Source organism: Malaclemys terrapin, chromosome 1, assembly GCF_027887155.1.
Source record: "Malaclemys terrapin pileata isolate rMalTer1 chromosome 1, rMalTer1.hap1, whole genome shotgun sequence".
Taxonomy (NCBI): Eukaryota; Metazoa; Chordata; order Testudines; family Emydidae; genus Malaclemys; species Malaclemys terrapin.
In genome coordinates, this window is record NC_071505.1 from 144,960,044 (window position 1) to 144,980,596 (window position 20,553).

A 20,553-nucleotide genomic window follows, 5' to 3' on the forward strand; every position below is an offset into this window, starting at 1 on the left:
TATTTGAGACAGTAATCCTCAGTATCTTGTCCTATTGCAGGCCCCTAGACCTCTACAGGCTTCAGTACCTCCACAGTTCGCCCACACCACCGAAGCCTGGCTCATCAATTGTACCTTCATGAACCATTCCAAGACGAAGCGTTTCTGGGATGAACTTGTGATTGAAGTTCTGGACAGGGCCAACAAGCAGGTTGAGTATCAAAGGCAAAGGGATTTGTGGCAAGAGGAAAGACATGCAGGAGGCAAGTGGAAAAGGCTCAGGCTAGCTTTGCGGCTTGAGGACAGGGTATCGGTGCAGGAGCAGGCGCTCACTTCGCAGTCCCTGGAACAGGAATGGTGATTAAGGGAGGAAGATAGAGCACAACAGAGAGAACTGTCTGAGCAGCTGCTGTCTCTAATGTCTGCAAGAGTCCTGGCTCCTGCTGCACCTGCACCATGGCCCAAATCCTTTCTGCAGTACCCTGGCCTGCATTCCAGGAACAGCTTGGACAACTTCATGGCTGGGTGGCCCATGCAATTGGGCCCTATGAACAGCTGGACAGGGCAAATGTACCTCATGCAGCCCTCATGCTGAACCCCTGCCCCATGGATGCCTCCACCTTCTTGCCCCAGCACCAAGCGCATGGCAAATGTGGAAGGGAGGGAAAGGGGAAGGAGGAGTAGGGGACACACAATAGTGAGGGGAGCGTGTCTTGTACATAGTTTAACTGTTTGCACTTGTTTATGCACTTTGTTCTTGTTTACTTTTAAAACTTTTGGTGTTGCTAATGTTTTGGTGTGCTAATGGCAGCGGTTTAATGGTGTACTTTTCCAATACATGTGTAAGGTTTTTATTTTATAAATAAATTGTATTGTTATCATGCAACACATCATATAATGTGTATTTCAAATAATAAAGGTAAACACATGTGCAGGGACAACTGGGAGGTTGTATGCAAAACTCATGTCTCAATAAAGCTATAAGCGTCATTCCATACATCAGTTATTTACATCAAGACATACCATTCCCCTCCCCCCATTTCATAAGCAGTCATGTCATTCAAAAGTACAATGCATGGCAATCAACCCCCCTTCCCACACAAGTAATCAATGCCCGCCTCCACCAGACAAGCACAGACATAAAGGTACCATTCTCCATGTTCTGTTGGCCCATGCAAGTCCATAATCTGGGAGCACAAAGCACTTATGATTTCTGTTGCCTGGATGCATCCAGCTTTAGCTGTATAGGTGCACTTTCTCACCGATTCAGCAGCCTATAGCTGTCATAGGGAAATAGCTCACCTTTGGTTTCAAAAAGATTGTGAAGAGCACAGCACATCACAGTAACATGGACAGCATTGATGACACTTGGAATGCAAATAAGTCTGCAGACATCTCCAGCCAGAATTCAATCTGCCAAAAGCACATTCAGCCACTGCTCTACACCTGCTCAGAGTGTAATTAAACCTCCTTTTGCCAGGGCCTCTGAAATCAGGGTATGTTTCATAAGAGGAGGCAAAAGGCGGTACATGGGGTCCCCCAGAAAAACAGTGGGGACAGTAACTCTGTTTATGACAATGTCCTGTGGTGGGAATAGTGTCCCAGGCTCTCTGTGAACATAGATTCCCAGTTGGTGGAAAACCTGGCATCATGAACTTTTCCAGTGCAGCCAACACTGACATTCATAAATCTGCCGTTGTGGTCCATGGGGGCCAGCGTAATGATAGAGTAGTACTCTTTGTGGTTTATGTACTTGTGCATCTTGAGGAGGGCAAACTGTGGGCACATGAGTCCCATCAGTGGCTCCAGTGCAATTTGGAAACCCCATTCTCTCAGAGGTGTCCACTGTAAGGTGGATAGAAAGCTGGCTAGATCGTCGGGCTCAACGGGTAGTGATCAATGGCTCCATGTCTAGTTGGCAGCCGGTTTCAAGTGGAGTGCCCCAAGGGTCGGTCCTGGGGCCGGTTTTGTTTAATATCTTTATTAATGATCTGGAGGATGGTGTGGACTGCACTCTCAGCAAGTTTGCAGATGACACTAAACTAGGAGGCGTGGTAGATACACTAGAGGGTAGGGATCGGATACAGAGGGACCTAGACAAATTAGAGGATTGGGCAGAAAAAAATCTGATGAGGTTCAACAAGGACAAGTGCAGAGTCCTGCACTTAGGACGGAAGAATCCCATGCACTGCTACAGACTAGGGACCGAATGGCTAGGTAGCAGTTCTGCTGAAAAGGACCTAGGGGTCACAGTGGACGAGAAGCTGGATATGAGTCAACAGTGTGCTCTTGTTGCCAAGAAGGCTAACGGCATTTTGGGCTGTATAAGTAGGGGCATTGCCAGCAGATCGAGGAACGTGATCGTTCCCCTTTATTCGACATTGGTGAGGCCTCATCTGGAATACTGTGTCCAGTTTTGGTCCCCACACTACAAGAAGGATGTGGAAAAATTGGAAAGAGTCCAGTGGAGGGCAACAAAAATGATTAGGGGTCTGGAGCACATGACTTATGAGGAGAGGCTGAGAGAACTGGGATTGTTTAGTCTCCAGAAGAGAAGAATGAGGGGGGATTTGATAGCAGCCTTCAACTACCTGAAGGGGGGTTCCAAAGAGGATGGAGCTCGGCTGTTCTCAGTGGTGGCAGATGACAGAACAAGGAGCAATGGTCTCAAGTTGCAGTGGGGGAGGTCCAGGTTGGATATCAGGAAAAACTATTTCACTAGGAGGGTGGTGAAACACTGGAATGCGTTACCTAGGGAGGTGGTGGAGTCTCCTTCCTTGGAGGTTTTTAAGGCCCGGCTTGACAAAGCCCTGGCTGGGATGATTTAGCTGGGAATTGGTCCTGCTTTGAGCAGGGGGTTGGACTAGATGACCTCTTGAGGTCCCTTCCAACTCTGATATTCTATGATTCTATGATTCTATGAAAGCCAGCAATTTACTTCAGGAATATCTTTTATGCTTGCCTCCTTAGGGTTCCCCACATGCCTGATTGCCTCCGAAACCTCCACAGTCGACTTTCCAACATCAGACTGGATGGCAGGAGTAGCTAGCTTCCAGACAGTTATAGCAAGCTGCTTCTGGACTGGCATGGCTGCCCTCATGCGTGTGTCTTTACCCTGAAGGGTCAGGGCAAGCTGCTCCCAAAGCTCTAGAAATGTAGCTTTCTTCATGCAAAAGCTTTGGACCCACTGCTTGTCATCCCAGGTCTGCATGATGATGTGATCCCACCAGTCTGTGCTTGTGGCCCTGCTTCAAAGAGCTGGTCTATGTAGGGGGCATCAGCAGCTATACCGAGTGTCAGGAGCAGCATCAGCCAGTTCACATGTGCCATGTCTGTGTCTTCCTCCTCCTGCTGCTCTGTTATTAGCTCTGTCAGGTACCTTTTGTGGATGAGAAAACACCACCAGTGCCCACCAGTGTCTCATGGAAGCTCTGCCTGCATCCTGATACAGGAGCGAAAGCCCAAGCAAAAGAAGTTATGAAATGGTGACTTTTCCATTTTGCTGGCTTCCATTGTTGGAAGCACACAGACCAAAATTGATGACTTAGCCAGATGTTCTGGCAGGCCATTCAAACATCCTATAACGCGTTGCATGGACGGTCAAGTTTTCCCACACTGTACCACGAACAAAGCAATCACATTTCTGGAGGGTGCTAGGAAGTGTAGAATACAGTTGGTTGAACTCAGGTTTGTGTCCTGTACTGTGGACGTCAGAGCCCCGGTTTGAGATTAAAAAATTCTTAACTTAGGGTTGGCAGTTATTGTAGACAAGCCCTGGGTTCTCAAACCCAGGGACCGCTGACTTGACTCCCATTAATCCTGGACTTACACTGCAGTGTAGACATACCCTTTAAAACCAAGTTCCAGCTTCCAATCTACCTACTCTTTTTTAGTTGCTCATAACTTTCTCAACTCTTCCTTTAAGGTTGATGTTTCTAACTTTGGTTTTGGAAAATTTGAGCAAAATCTCTTCATATCATTTTTGAAGTGGAAGGGGTAGCGTATAAAATACACTTTCTTTCCATAGTCCAGTTATTTGTGTGTGTGTTCCCAGAACTTAAAAATTGAAGGAGGAAGGAATGTGAAACTTAGTTTGTTTTATAGTTCTCACTGAGAAAGGAAAAACAATCCAACTGATGGTAATTTATATTTAGCATGTTTGTAGCATGTTTGTTTTCAAAGCTGTGTACAGACATTAACTAATCCCCACAACACCCCTGTGGCGCAGTGGGTAAAGAAAAATGAGTTCTGTGTTTTCAAAGTTAGAATATTGGCTCGTGTGCACTGGAACTCTCCAGCTGAGTTCTCAGAGAAAAGTGAAGCTAAGGGTTATTAGAACTGGCACTGCTCTTACTTGCTGTTTAAGAACTAAAGACAAATAAGCCCTTAAGGCCATATTTAGCACTGAGCTGATTTCAGTGTTCAAGATGGCTCAGAAACTGTGGCTAAGCTAAAAGTTTAGGTGCCTTAATCATTTAGGAGTAAATTGTGGATACTAAAACACATCCTTGAGGAGGGGGCCTGCCCGTGATGGACAATATTCCTGCATTTGTTCAACATGCATTGAACATGCAAAATCTGCTCCATCATTAGAATAGAGCAGATTGCTGACTCCTCTATTTTGGCCCAGCTCTGAGGGGTAGTGTACAATGCGGAGGACCATGACCCTACTATCTCTGTATCACCTTCTTGGCATCCTGCTTCCAATCAGGAGAACAGGGGCAAGCAGTGCCTCTACTTCCCAAATCACAGAGGGTTCAGGGACTACTTCCCAAATCAAAGGGCACTTGCAGATGAGGATTGACCGTAAGGACTTCTGACAATCTGGTTCTTAAGCTACTTTAAACTCTTTAAGTGGTTTAGTTTAGGCCTTAACCTTTGAGTAGACTTTAGTCTTTAACTGAGCTTAACTTTGAGTTCACCCATACTTCACTCCCCTAACTCTCACTGGGTGGGGAAGAGAGCACCATTGCCACCTTTACATTCCCACTTGTGTCTGGCTGCGACACCCTTCTCCTTGCAGAGATTATGAAGAAAGAAAAGAGAACAGAATCTATTCTGCAGATGTCAACCCCCAGAATTTAAATACCTTCAACAGAGTATCATGTACTTCACAAGAGAATGGGAACAAATTCTGTGGCAACAAGTGCTAAATTCTACCAAAATGTTGATTTATTCTACTGCCAGAAAATACCCTTCATTCCCATCTCCCCATCCCCATACAATCATCTATATGGCTCAAAATTGAAATAGTTACTGGTGTAAAATTTGTTGATATTTTTGATGGTTATTATTGAGGTTGGGTTCTTTTACTCTCCAGGTTGCCAAATTCAGCTCTCGTAATGCTTTCCAGACAGACAAACAGACACATTTTTGCTAGGGAAGGGGAGAGCTTGTAATTGACTTCCTTGGCTCATCATCTCAGCTCTCGAGGCTGTTGAACAGTTCTCCAGACAGCCTAATCCACCAGCCTACATCTCTGGCTTTCTGGCTACAAGCTGGACTCCGGCTCTGGCTTCTTGACCTCTGCTGCCTGGCTCCATGGAACAGCGCAGGGAATGTGCTTTATACTACTCCCACTTATGGCAAAAGGCAGCTACAGGCAGATTCTGGCAGAGCAGGAATACAGAAAGCTAAATGTTTGGTGGCAGGTTGCAGCAAAATACCAAATTCCACTGCAAAAGTGCTGACTTCTGTAGCATTTTGGGAAAATGACAGATTTTGTGGTTGCAAAATCCTGAAGTGTGTGAGGCCCCAGTTGAGATTAATGGGCTGTTCACATCTCTCAGGAGCTATTGTTTCTAGCTAGCTGTGGACTCAGGAAGATACTATTACATCAGTTACACACAGTTTACAGTTTTGAGGTTTTTCTGCAACCAGAAGGGCTAGAACAATTTTATTTAATTAATGTAGAGAATTTGGAGAACAATTTGGCTGAAAAGGGAGGATTCTGCAGTCACAAAATTACAGAATATATGGGGTTCTGGTTTTAATAAATCAACTATAATAAAAGCTCAAGTATCTTAAATAACCTGGGAAATTAAATACAAACACTAAAAATACCATGTAACCCACATTAACACAGTGTGGGTCTTTGTCCTGCTCTAGTGGCTAGTGCCCATAAAGAAGTTTGTGAGGCTACTACTGTTGCTAGTTAATGAGTCCTAAGTCTTTATTTTCAATAGTAGAGTCATATGGTTTTAAATGAAGAGGTCCTGGGTTCAGTACCTCCAGATGTCTGTCATAAAATGTATCAGATGTAAATTGTACTTCAGATGTGACTGAGTTAATGTTGTTGTTGAAACCTTGATTTTTTGGAATTTAATTACTTTTACATGCTTGATTTCTAAACCATAGAATTGCATTATGGTTAATTTTTGTTTGCCATGTTGAATGTGTTTTTAGAGTGTTCATAGATAAATGTGGTAAGAAGGAAAAAATATTCTTGTTTTGAAAGTGATGTTAATTTTTTAACACAAGATCTGTGATCAGAAATATATAGTGTTTAAAGCATAGTAAAAACAGATAGAATCTTGACTGTTTCCAGTATTTAAAGATTATCCCAATCTCCTTGCAGGCCATAGAAAGACATCTTATCAGAAAGTCTAACGGAGGACTGACATACATTGGGGAATGGAAGAATGGGCACCTGGAGAGAAAGATGGGCCACCTCACCTGTTTTGCTGGGGGAATGTTTGCACTTGGAGCAGATGGTTCCAGAGATGATAAGGCTGGACATTATTTGCAACTTGGAGCTGAGATTGCACATACATGTCATGAGTCATACGACAGAACAAGTAAGAGATATTATCAATTTAATTATTTTAATTTAACAGGACCCTGCACAGTAGAAATACACAGGAAAGAGAGGTGGTCAGATTATTCAAGACATTTGTCTTGAGTGCATGAGCCTGATCCTCCTCTACCTCACATCATTTTTATGCCACTGTAACTTTCTTGACTTAATTGGAGTTACTCCTAATTTATGCGGCCAGTGTACGTGAATGTAGACTCAGACCTTAAGACTTTTATGTTTGGTCATCTATGTCTATCCCTGAATGTTTTCTAAATATAGTGTTGTGTGCAGATCATTCAGATGATAAAACTACATTTGAGAGAGCATTGGTACATGGGGTAGTGTTTTATATATCCAACTTAAAAAAAAAAATAAAAAAAATAATGGAGATATCCTATCTCCTAGAACTGGAAGGGACCTTGAAAGGTCATCAAGTCCAGCCCCCTGCCTTCACTAGCAGGACCAAGTACTGATTTTGCCCCAGATTCCCAAGTGGCCCCCTCAAGGATTGAACTCACCACCCTGGGTTTAGCAAGCCAATGCTCAAACCACTGAGCTATCCCTCCCCCCCCAGTTTTAAGTTTTAAAACTTAAAATAGTTTTAGCAAAATAATTAATACATGAGAATGTGCTCTGCAGAAAAACACCAGCCATTTTTATAGTAATAACTGTTAGTTAGCCTCACCCTCTTGAAACATAAATTAGTGTGTGAAATTGTTACAATTTGAAATCACATTGGTGAATTGCTGTTTTCCATGGTTCAAAAATCCCATTTGTCATGACAGTGCCGTCCTGCTTCTGGCTAAAATGAACACTGGTGCATTCTTGCTGGCTGTACAAGTTCACAAACAGGTGCAGGTTGTACAGCATTTCCAACAATTTGGTGAAATTGTGAATCAGTTTGAAAATGAAGACAGTAAAATGTTAAAGGCTATTAAATTAAACTTGAAGACTTTGGGGCATTGGGACTCAGTAGCATTATATCATTGAACACCAGTGGACACATTTATCAACCAAGATAGTCCAAATAAAGTTAGTTCTTTCCATGACCCGGATCTCTCATTGATAAGGGTAGGCTGTCTCTATTTATAGCAAACACCCCGGCAACCAGAAGTTACATAATCCCTATTGTGTATTCCCCAAACTCTGTCCCCTCAGTATTAAAAGACTAAGTCTTAAAGATGGTGCAGAAATGTGTGCCTGGGCCCCAGAACGAGCACTTCAACAACTATTATGTAACTGAGCCTCTGGTTTGAGTTTCATTTGCAGTTATAATTGATTTGTTAAGAGTATGGTGGTCTGTAATGTTTTGGCTGTCCTGTTAGCTTGCATTAGAGAACTCATACACTTAATAAAGCACAATCAACTGATCCAATCAAGGGAATTTTCAGATGGTACCAGCAACCTGGAGACTGGGTCTGTTCTTATTGCCAGTATACTATAGCTGGTAGTTCAAGGCTGAGGTGTATTTGCAAATCACTGTACTACAGCTTGCAATGCGCTCGCCACTGTTTCCTTCTTTGGGTGAATCTAGAGCTCCATTCCTGGCTAAGTTTCATTTACACAAAACTCATCCAAATTCAAGGAATGGAAAAACATGCTGAAGTAATATTGCATAAGCATTCTTCAGCTTCATTATATTTAACTTCATTAAAAGAATCAGTAATAAAATTATTTTAAATGTTTGACTTTAAAGGGCAAGTCTTCGCACAGCTTGGGGAGCTGAGGATCAGTCTGCTGCTTTTATTCTTGATTTCTTTGTGTTTGTGGTTCATTTTAGTGAAAGTTTTCTCTAGAATGAAGATGTCTTGAGTTTATCCCCACTTGCCGTCAGGTACTATACATAACCTATATTACCAGCAAGGAACACAAGAAAAAAAACCATTTCCTACTCCAGCCACAGGGAGGTTGCAGTTCAGTTTTTATCTTTTCATTTCGTGTCCCCTCAAATTTTTATTGTTGACATCCCCTTCAATGTGGTTATAAGACTCAGAGTATGTCTACACTACGGGATTAATCCAAATTTACAGAATTCGAATTTTGGAAACAGATTGTATAAAGTCGAATGTATGCGGCCACACTAAGCACATTAATTCGGCGGTGTGCATCCATGTACCGGGGCTAGCGTCGATTTCTGGAGTGTTGCACTGTGGGTAGTTATCCCATAGCTATCCCATAGTTCCAGCAGTCTCCTCCGCCCATTGGAATTCTGGGTTGAGATCCCAGTGCCTGATGGGGCAAAAAACATTGTTGCAGGTGGTTCTGGGTACAGCCTCACCCCTCCCTCCATGAAAGCAACGGCAGACAACCGTTTCGCGCCTTTTTCCTGGGTGAACAGACGCCATACCACGGCAAGCATGGAGCCCGCTCAGTTCAAGACAGCAGTCATGAACATTGTGAACACCTTGCGCATTCTCGTGCAGTTTATGCTGAACCAGGACCAGAAAAACAAGGCAAGGAGGAGGCAGCGATGGTAGCGCGGCAACGAGAGTGATGAGGACATGGACATGGACACAGAATTCTCTCAAACTGCAGGACCCGGCGCTTTGGAGATCATGTTGTTAATGGGGCAGGTTCTAGCCGTGGAACGCCGATTCTGGGCCCGGGAAACAAGCACAGACTGGTGGGACCGCATGGTGTTGCAGGTCTGGGACAATTCCCAGTGGCTGCGAAACTTTCACATGCGTAAGGGCACTTTCATGGAACTTTGTGACTTGCTTTCCCCTGCCCTGATGCGCCAGAATACCAAGATGAGAACAGCCCTCACAGTTGAGAAGCGAGTGGCGATAGCCCTGTGGAAGCTTGCAATGCCAGACAGCTACCGGTCAGTCGGGAATCAATTTGGAGTGGACAAATCTACTGTGGGGGCTGCTGTGATGCAAGTAGCCAAAGCAATCACTGAGCTGCTGCTACCAAAGGTAGTGACTCTGGGAAATGTGCAGGTCATAGTGGATGGCTTTGCTGCAATGGGATTCCCTAACTGTGGTGGGGCGATAGATGGAACCCATATCTCTATCTTGGCACCGGAGCACCAGGGTACCCAGTACATAAACCGCAAGGGGTACTTTTCAATGGTGCTGCAAGCACTGGTGGATCACAAGGGACGTTTCACCAACATCAACGTGGGCTGGCTGGCAAGTGTTCATGACGCTCGCGTCTTCAGGAACACTACTCTGTTTAAACGCCTGCAGCAAGGGACTTACTTCCCGGACCAGAAAATAACCGTTGGGGGTGTTGAAATGCCTATAATTATCCTTGGGGACCCAGCCTACCCCTTAATGCCATGGCTCATGAAGCCATACACAGGCAGCCTGGACAGGAGTCAGGAGCTGTTCAACTACAGGCTGAGCAAGTGCAGAATGGTGATAGAATGTGCATTTGGATGTTTAAAATTCACTATCATTTAAAAATCATTTATTCTTTATTAATTGATTATAAAAAGAGGGAGAGAACTGACAAGGTAGCCCGGGTGGGGTTTGGGAGGAGTATCGGGGAGGAGGCCACTAAAAACAGGTTAAAGTAATGACAGCCTTTTGCTTGGGCTGTCCACTGAGGTGGAATGGGAAGGCGCACGGAGCCTCCCCCCCCCCCCCGCATTCTTGCACGTCTGGGTGAGGAGGCTATGGAACATGGTGACGGGGGAGGGTGGTTATACAGGGGCTGTAGCAGCACTCTGTGATCCTGCTGCCGTTCCTGAAGCTCCACCAGACACCCGAGGATGTCTGTTTGCTCATGCAGCAGTCCCAGTGTTGCATCCTGCCTCCTCTGATCTTCCTGCCGCCACCTCTCATCTCGAGCGTCTCTCCTCTCCTCACATTGGTCCCTCATGTCCTCACGTTGGTCCCTCCTGTCCTCACGTTCACTGGCATCTTTCCTGTACTTTGATACCATGTCCTTCCACTCATTCAGATGAGCTCTTTCCTTGCGGGTCGATTCCATTATTTCCGAGAACATGGCGTCTCGTGTCCTTTTTTTTTCTCCGCCTTATCTGAGATAGCCTCCGGGACAGAGGAGGGAGGCTTGAAAAATTTGCAGCTGTTGGAGGGAGTGAAAAAAAGGGAGAGAAGTATTTAAAAAGATAAATTTTACAGAACAATGCTTATACTCTTTCACGGTGAACAACACTATTAACATTACATAGCACATGTTATTTCAGTGCAAGGTCGCATTTTGCATCTTAATATTGAGTGCCTGTGGCTTTGGTGTTAGAGATCACAGACGCAGGTCTGGGCAACAGAATTCGGCTTGCATGCGGCCATGGTGAGCCATTGTCTTTTGGCTTCTGCGTCCTCCTTTCCCACATACCAAGCAAAGCCCGTTGAGTGCTGCGGTTTTCCTGTTAACCTGCAGCAGCAAAAAACAAATTAACCCCCCATCCAATTCTCTGGGATGATTGCTTTTTCCCTCCCCCCACCGCGTGGCTGGTATCAGGGAAGATCCCTGCAGAAACCAAACTAATGCCCTCCCCCCATCAATTATCTGGGATGATCGCTTTACCCCTCCCCCCACCGCGTGGCTGGTATCAGGGAAGATCCCTGCTAGCCAAACGCAAAAAGCTCAGCGCCAATTTACGCCCCCCCCCGGCTTGGCTAACTACAGGGAAGGATTTATTTTCAGCCACAGGCAAACAGCCCAGTAGGAATGGCCACCTCTGTCCCCTTAATTAAATTCCTGTATTTCAATCAGGTTACCATGAGCGATATCACTCTCCTGAGGATTACACAGCGAGATAAAGAACGGATGTTGCTTGAATGCCAGCAAACACTGGGACCATACGCTGCCAGGCTTTGTCATGCAATGATACCAGATTACTTGCTACTAGCATGGTGTGGTAAAGTGTCCTACCATGGAGGACGGAATAAGGCTGCACTGCCCAGAAACCTTGTGGAAAGGCTTTTGGAGTACCTCCAGGAGAGCTTCATGGAGATGTCCCTGGAGGATTTCCGCTCCATCGCCAGACACGTTAACAGACTTTTCCAGTAGCTGTACTGGCCGCGAATGCATCCCAAGTCCTCAGGGCAAATTAATCACTAAAAAAGGCAAAAAGAACAGGAGTACTTGTGGCACCTTAGAGACTAACACATTTTAAAAACGCTTGCTTTTAAACCATGTTTTATATTTTAAAAGGTAAACTCACCTGAGGTCCCTTCCATGGGGTCATGGTCTTGGATACTGCCTAGGGAGGGTTGGGAGGGTACTTCACTCAGGCTGAGAAAAAGATCCTGGCTGTTGGGGAGAACGGAGTGCTGTGTGCTCTCTGCAAGTGTCAAGGCTGCTTCCCCACTCTGAACTTTAGGGTACAAATGTGGGGGCCTGCATGAAACTTCTAAGCTTAACTACCAGCTTAGATCTGGTCCGCTGCCACCACTCCCAAAGTGCTAATTCCCTTCCCTGGGTAGCCTTGAGAGACTCTTCACCAATTCCCTGGTGAACACAGATCCAAACCCCTTGGATCTTAAAACAAGGAAAATCAATCAGGTTCTTAAAAAGAAGGCTTTTAATTAAAGAAAAAGATAAAAATAACTTTACAAGGTAATCAAACTTAAAGAGCCCAGAGGACCCCCCTCTAGCCTTAGGTTCAAGTTATAGCAAACAGAGATAAACACTCTAGCAAAAAGGTACATTTACAAGTTGAGAAAACAAAGATAAAAACTAACACTCCTTGCCTGGCTGTTTACTTACAAGTTTGAAATATGAGAGACTTGTTCAGAAAGATTTGGAGAGCCTGGATTGATGTCTGGTCCCTCTTAGTCCCAAGAGCGAACCACCACCAAAACAAAGAGCACAAACAAATGCCTTCCCCCCACCAAGATTTGAAAGTATCTTGTCCCCTTATTGGTCCTTTGGGTCAGGTGTCAGCCAGGTTACCTGAGCTTCTTAACCCTTTACAGGTAAATAGATTTGGAGTCTCTGGCCAGGAGGGATTTTATAGTACTGTACACAGGAGGGTTGTTACCCTTCCCTTTATAATTATGACAGCAAGCTTGTCCTCCTCCTCCTCCTCCTCTTCCCCGTCCGCAGAATCCTCAGGTGTGGCTGAGCTTACCCGCGCCTCGGAATCCACGGTCAGAGGTGGGGTAGTGGTGGCAGCCCCCGCTAGAATTGCATGCAGCTCAGCGTAGAAGCAGCATGTCTGTGGCTCTGACCCGGAGCGACCGTTTGCCTCCTTGGTTTTTTGATAGGCTTGTCTGAGCTCCTTAACTTTCACGCGGCACTGATCTGAGTCCCTGTTGTGGCCTCTCTCCATCATGCCCTTGGAGATTTTTTCAAAAGTTTTGGCATTTCGTTTTTTGGAACGTAGTTCTGCTAGCACTGAATCCTCTCCCCATATAGCGATCAGATCCAGTACCTCCCGTACCATCCAAGTTGGTGCTCTTTTTCGATTCTCGGACTGCATGGTTACCTGTGTTGATGAGCTCTGCGTGGTCACCTGTGCTCTCCACGCTGGACAAACAGGAAATAAAATTCAAAAGTTCACGGGGCTTTTCCTGTCTATCTGGCCAGTGCATCTGAGTTCAGATTGCTGTCCAGAGCGGTCACAATGGTGCATTGTGGGATAGCTCCCAGAGGCCAATAACTTCGAATTGCGGCCACACTAACCCTAATTTGAAATGGCAATACCGATTTCAGTGCTACTCCCCTCGTCAGGGAGGAGTACAGATATCGATATTAAGAGCCCTTTATATCGAAATAAAGGGCTTCGTTGTGTGGACGGGTGCAGGGTTAATTCGATTTAATGCTGCTAAATTCGAATTAAACTCATAATGTAGACCAGGCCTCAGACATATTCACTTCTGATGTCCCATCCCACTTTTTTGTGTTTGTCCATTTTTGCATGGGGTGATGTAGTCAAAGTGGATGCGGAATGAGCATTGTGCAGAAGGAATCATCACGATAAACAGGAAAGAAATTGAGGCAGTTGACAAATATATTCACCTAGGTCAGCAGCTGAGCAGAGACAACTTATTTGAAGGGATTCCCCTTAGGAGTAGGAGGCGAAAGGCAGGGTGGACAAGTTTCAACAAAATAAAGACGTCTCTAATGTCAGGACAGGATTAGTGTTGTTTAATATATTTAAACTCCATTGGAAAAAGAGTGAATAATGGGTGCCAAATTTACAGGTGATACAAAATAATTCAAGATAGTTAAGACTAGAAAAAAATTGTGAGAATCTCCAGTGGGAATAGGCAACAAAGTGGCAGATGAAATTTACTGCTGACAAATGCAAAGTAATGCATGTTGGAAGAAGTAATTTCAAGTACTCGTTCACCTTATTGGGTTCTAAATGAAGAGGAGCAACTCAAGACAGAAAGACCTGGACAACTCAATGAATCTGCTCAACGTGCAGCAGCAGTTAAAAAAAGCAAATAAAATGTCAGGCTATGTAAGAAAGGGGATAGATAATACTGTTTTAAATACTATTACATAGAAAAAAGCTACAGTAAAACAATATTTATTTTATAAATTCAAGCACACAGAACTTGTGAATTGCCAGATTTACAGTTGTTTGTGCAACCCCAATTCCTCATTCATCCATCCTCTGAACTGAATGATGCAAAGGTCCTATGGAAAAAATAGCATGTGTTTACATATTTAAAGACTGTATCATAATGCATGGGCAAAAGGGGGTAGAACGAGGTTGTTTGAGCAACCAAAAATTTAGCATTTCCTAACTTTCAAGTGCTTGACATTGCAACCTAAATAATGTTCATTTAACATTTTTTGTATTTAATTTCCTGGGTGTTTTAAAGGAAAAAGGTTAAGATAAATTATCCTATGTGCAAGGTAACAACCTCCCCAATAAGTATTAGGGTTTCAATCCTGAGTCTTCTGGATTGCAGCACAAACTGTTACCACTTGAGTACAGGACTAATTGTTAGTGACGGCAGGAGGAAGCTGTTATCCCAGAGTGGGGAATGAACCTCTAGGTCCAGGTGCTGTGGTCAGTGGGAGAGCACCCGGCCTGGCCTGGCCCAAATCTCTAGCTCTCTCACACCGTGGGAGTTGGGGGAGCTCTTGCACTATGAAGTACCCCCAGAGGGGGCATATTAAGGCCATGTGCTGGGTCTGGGGGAGGGGAGCCCAGCCCAACTCTGTTCTTCATCACACTCCTGCTACAGCTGCACTGGCAGCTTCCAGGTATTCTCAGGGCAGCTGCGACTGCTTTGGGGAATGCATGTGAGAGAAGAGAAATCGCATTCTATTCTTTTGATATTTCTCAGGAAAAGCTGAATGGAATTTTCATAAGAAATTTCCTTTTTGTATCCTGAGGACATTCCCCTGCCAAATATCAAAGGCTGTTACAAACAATGGAGGGGTGAGAATTTCTCAAAGAAATTATGGCAAGAATCCTTTATAATAGAAAGTGTTAGGGAATCTAAAGGGGTGTATGGGTCACTACCAGCTTCCCCTATAATAATGTCATCATATAAATCACAGGACACCATGTCTGCAATACTGTGTTCGTTTCCTGTCACTCCATCTCATCAAAGATATAAGTAAATAAAGGCAATCTTGATTTGGGCAAAAAAAATGGAAGGGGCCTGGAGAAATTTCTATGTGATGAGAGAAAACTGTGGAGGCCAAGCTCTATTGTTACGCTACTGTTAATCCAAAGTAACTCAGTTGACTTTAGTGATGTTACTCCAGATTTACGCCAGTGTGACTTAGGGCATAATGTTGTTCTATTTAGTATAGTGAGACTAATAAGGGACATGATAGAGGCACATAAAAAAAGAATGGTATTGTGAAAAGATGGTATTTTGACCACTCCTTTTTATCTAATCACATGACACAAGAGGACAGTCAATGAAATTGGAAATGCAACAAACTAAAACCTGATAAATCAACCTGCAGAATGCACTGTCACAAGGATACTATAGAAATTAAGAGCTTAGCAAGATTCCAAAAAGGGGTAGACACATATGGATACTGAGAACACCCAGATTTGTATTATAGCGGGGTTTTATTTAATAAAGGACATAGACCTTTATGCTTAAGAACATACCCCAGCCATTAACTGACATAGTTTAGAAACTGTCTGTGGGCTGTTTATTCTACAGTTGTCCATGAAGACATTTTTTGCACCTTCCCCTGAAGTGTCTGATGATGGCAACTTTCAGAGACTTGGATACTGGATTAGTTGGTTTTATCCACAGTGGTAATTCTTGCATTCCCAATAGCACAAACTGCATAAGTGAATTCATGAATACGACTTCAGACAAGGTAGGGCCAAAGTAAGAGCAGGTACTGGCCCCGTTCCAAGACTGGCTATAATCAGATAAACAGACAAAGGAAATGTGGGAGGGATGTGATAGTTGTTCTCCTAGGAAATGTAAAATGACACTATATACTGATGGACTGGTTCTGTAGCTACAAACTACTGAGGGTCTCTTCCTCAGTTTTTATATTAGAGCAGGGGTAGGCAACCTATGGCACTCACGCTGCCCCGGTCCTGGCCACCAGTCCAGGGGGCTCTGCATTTTAATTTAATTTTAAATGAAGCTTCTTAAACATTTTAAAAACCCTATTTACTTTACATACAACAATAGTTTAGTTATATATTATAGACTTATAGAAAGAGACCTTCTAAAAACATTAAAATGTATTACTGGCACGCGAAACCTTATATTCGAATGAATAAATGAAAACTCGGCACACCACTTCTGAAAGGTTGCCGACCCCTGTATTAGAGGTTAGAAAGCAACATTTGTTTTCTGACTCTGTCTTTCCTTTTCACTAGCTAGTTAGTTTCTAGGCTAGCTGTAGTTTTATAGTGACAAACATATAAAAATAAAGGACTAAATTAGGACTAAAGTCTCTAGTTAGGTTCCTAAATCCATACTTAAGCACACGAATAAGTTACCTAATTTTAAGTGCTGAACACCCACAGCTCCCATGGATATCACCCTTACTTGGCTAAAGTCTCTTTAGGAGCCAGTCCTGTTATAGTTTAACTCTGCACTCTTGTGTGTTTCCAAAATCATTCTCTGTTTGCCCCACTGCCTAGAATGAGGCCCCTCAATCTTCTGGATACCTAGATAAAACATCTGGATTTGAACAGTGTGTTAGACTACAGTAAAAATCCATGATGGACCCCCATACCAGACCTTTCTTTGCATGGAAGAAGGATGCTGTCCAACAGGATACTCAGTTTAATTTGTCTTTCCTCCTCTGCCCTGCCTTGAGCAGAGCAGTGGTTCAAACTCCTGGAAGAGTTTATGAAAGAGGCACTAAAAGCCCAGCCAGATTGACACTGAGGCCATCTCATTTATTATAAGAGTGTGCTGCATTCCATGTGCTGCCTTGATTCAAGTGCAGGTAGACAGCATGATGGACCCCCATACCAGACCTTTCTTTGCATGGAAGAAGGATGCTGTCCAACAGGATACTCAGTTTAATTTGTCTTTCCTCCTCTGCCCTGCCTTGAGCAGAGCAGTGGTTCAAACTCCTGGAAGAGTTTATGAAAGAGGCACTAAAAGCCCAGCCAGATTGACACTGAGGCCATCTCATTTATTATAAGAGTGTGCTGCATTCCATGTGCTGCCTTGATTCAAGTGCAGGTAGACAGCACTCCCTGTTCTACTCTTCCCTTCAGATCCCAGGTCTCAGCTTCAGAGGCCACTGCAGCACCACTCTCTGTATCCTTCCTGCTCAGGTAATGCAGTTTCTATAAGTGAGGCATAGATGGAGCAGGTTGCCCACCACTGGCCTAGCTGGAAATACAGACTATCTGCGATGATGATTCCTAATTCACCTTCTCAGGCCTTTTCCCATTCTACCATATTAAATCAATAGAATGTTAAAAATGTTCCTGACCATTTTCTCTTTTCCTTATGTATAGCAAGAACCAGTCTGTCTCAGTTTAATTTTACCTTATAACGGAATGTGTTAAAATGCTTATATGCTTAGTGTTTTATTAGTTTCTAAGGGGACTACTATTCTCCTGTCAAGATAAGTAGATTTAACACAGGGATCGAATACATTATTCATTAGAAATATTAGAAGCCTTAACAATAGGAAATATTTATGAGACTATTCAAAGAAAAGCTAAATTTCGTTTCAGATTTATTTGCATGCTTTGTATAAATCCCTCCTCCAAAGATTGGAAAGGAATAAAGTATTCCTCTTTTCTTTTCTCTTCTCTCTGCAGCATTAAAGCTGGGTCCTGAAGCGTTCAAATTTGATGGTGGTCTAGAGGCAGTGGCAGTGCGGCAGAATGAAAAATATTACATTCTAAGACCAGAGGTGATCGAGACCTATTGGTATATGTGGAGATTTACACATGATCCCAAATACAGGCAGTGGGGCTGGGAAGCAGCACAGGTAACTGCTGATTGGCTCAGTCAATAGAATTATTCTGCTTTGTTCTTCTGTAGCTCTTTTCACCCCAAACACTTTCCAAACAATAATTTATTAGCCATCACCAGCCCCTGTAAGATAGATTGGTTGTGTTGGTGGTGGTGATTACTATTATCTTTCCTGTATAACAGATGGAGAAATGGATGTATAAATAGGTGATCTGTTCAAGGTTACACAACAAGTGAGTGGCAGAGTTGGCAATAGAACCCAGTAGCCATGACGCCCAGGCCCTATACTAATCAGTAGAATCCCAGTCCCAATAAAGGTTTCTCTGAGATAAGCTTTGGAGGTTTTTAACCCCCAGTGTTTTCCTGTGTCTCTCTGTCTGAGAGGATACCAAGCTCTTCTTTGAGCTCCTCCCGCAGTTTTCAGGGCAGCTTCTTCACATGCTCTTCAAATATGTGTCAGTGTGGATCCCACTGTAGGTGCACATGCATTTTATGCATGTGACTGGATTCTTTTTGCTAGCAGTGTCCGTTGGGGCTGCACTGGCTCCCATACAAAGGCATAAAGGGTGGGCGGCCACGACTCTCCCTCAGTTCCCTCTTACCACCCATGGCAGTGAGATGGAACCTAGCAGTGTCCTATCTGCTAGCAACTCTATCATGGTCTTTCTTAATCTAAACTTCTGAAATTCTCCAGACCAATCTTCATCTCTTTACCTTCAACCTTTTGGACTCAATAACCCTTGTCCGGATTGAAATCCTTCAATCAGACCTCCCTGAACAACTTCCACCCTCTAAACAGACCCCACCGCTCACGTATAGGATCATAAGATGGCAGACTCAAAAACAGTGGGCTTCAATCCCTACCCATCATACAAACTAATCCTGCATAAAGATGAGCACAGCAGATGCCTTTTCTGCCTAGATGAACCATACTTTCCAAGCAGGTGCTTTCGTTCTCCACTAAAACCAGAAAATTGTGGGATGTGAGCTCAAGCTCCACCTCTTAGAACAATCTGTGGGAATGGCATTGGACACAGAAAATCTGGGTTCAAGAACCCCCATACCAGTTAAACCTGTAAACTCAAAGTCTTGTCTCTCTCACCAACAGAAGTTGGTCCTATAAAAGATATTACCTCTCTCACCTTGTCTATATAATAAAATTGTCAAGGTTTTAGAACACAGACCATCAAGATTTCTCTCACTGGCCCTTTTAGCAACTACACATTGCAAACATTTCAAAGTATGACCATTATCCCTATTCCACTATAGCAAAATGGAATCACATAGTAACTGTGTGGCCTAGTGGAAAGACTGTTGAACTGGGACTATTCCTAACTCTGCCACTGGCCTGCTGGGTGACCTTGGCAAGTCACTTCATCTCTCTGTGCCTTGGTTTCCCATATGAAAAGTGGGGATAATATTGTAAATATCTTTAAGATCTACTGATGAAAAGCACTATATAAAAGCTAGGTCTTTTGATTAGTACCTAGCTGCAGTAGCATATCAACTGCAAACCTAGGTGAGAATTACACCTGTTTAAATGACCACTAACTCCTACGAACTAACATTTCTTTTTCGGTTTAAAAAAACCTAAGAAATTAAATGGCAAAGGCTTTGTTAATGCAGCGTTAAGGTTGCCTGGTGATAGCTTGTGCCCTTGCAGAATGGTGAGTTCAGCAAAGGTCAAACTTCTGAAAAACAGGAAACAAGAGTTAAGTTAAATACCCATACAACCTTCAAACTGCCCTTTTGGAGCAACGCCCTGCAACCGCCATAACACACACACTCACACTCTGCCTTTTCATTGTAGTGGACAGGCACTGCCTGCATTTGCCCTGTGCTCAAACACTGAGCCTACTCCCCCAACAGAATACCACACTTTTAAAATTTAATGTCATCATATCCTTTTAAATCTCACCTCACAGCTGACAGTACCCAGGGCAAGACCACCGCAGTGCCCTACTACTGAACGTAAGAACGGCCATACTGGGGCAGACCAATGGTTTATCTAGCCCCGTATCCTGGCTTCTGACAGTGGCCGGTGCCAGATGCTTCACAGGTAGTGAACAGGACAGGGCAATCATCAAGAGATCCGTCCCTTGTTGTCCAGGCCCAGCTTCTAACAGTCAGAGGTTTAGGGACACCCAGAGCATGGGGTTGTGTCGCTGGCCATCTTGGGAAACAGCTATTGATGGATATATCCTCCAGGAATTTACATCATTCTTTTTTTAACCCAGTTCTACTTTTGGCCTTCACAATGTTCTCTGGCAATAAGTACCATGGGTTGACTGTATGTTGTGTGAAGCAGTACTTCCTTGTCTTAGTTCTAAACCTGCTGCCAATTAATTTCATGGGGTGACCCCTAGTTCATGTGTTATGTAAAGGGGTAAATAACACTTCCTTATTTACTTTCTCCACACCATTCATGATTTTATAGACCTCTATCAGATCCCCACTTAGTTGTCTCTT

The 20,553-nt window shown here is 43.8% G+C and overlaps 1 protein-coding gene across 1 annotated transcript in view; it reads left to right on the forward strand.

The window, feature by feature from the left end:
- The window catches only part of MAN1A2 (mannosidase alpha class 1A member 2), a 320,220-nt gene that overhangs the window by 285,928 nt on the left and 13,739 nt on the right, over positions 1-20,553 (forward strand). The window contains exons 10-11 of the mRNA XM_054042404.1: positions 6,557-6,776; positions 17,928-18,100. Coding sequence (XP_053898379.1) covers positions 6,557-6,776; positions 17,928-18,100 — 393 coding nt within the window. The remainder of the gene's footprint in view (positions 1-6,556; positions 6,777-17,927; positions 18,101-20,553) is intronic.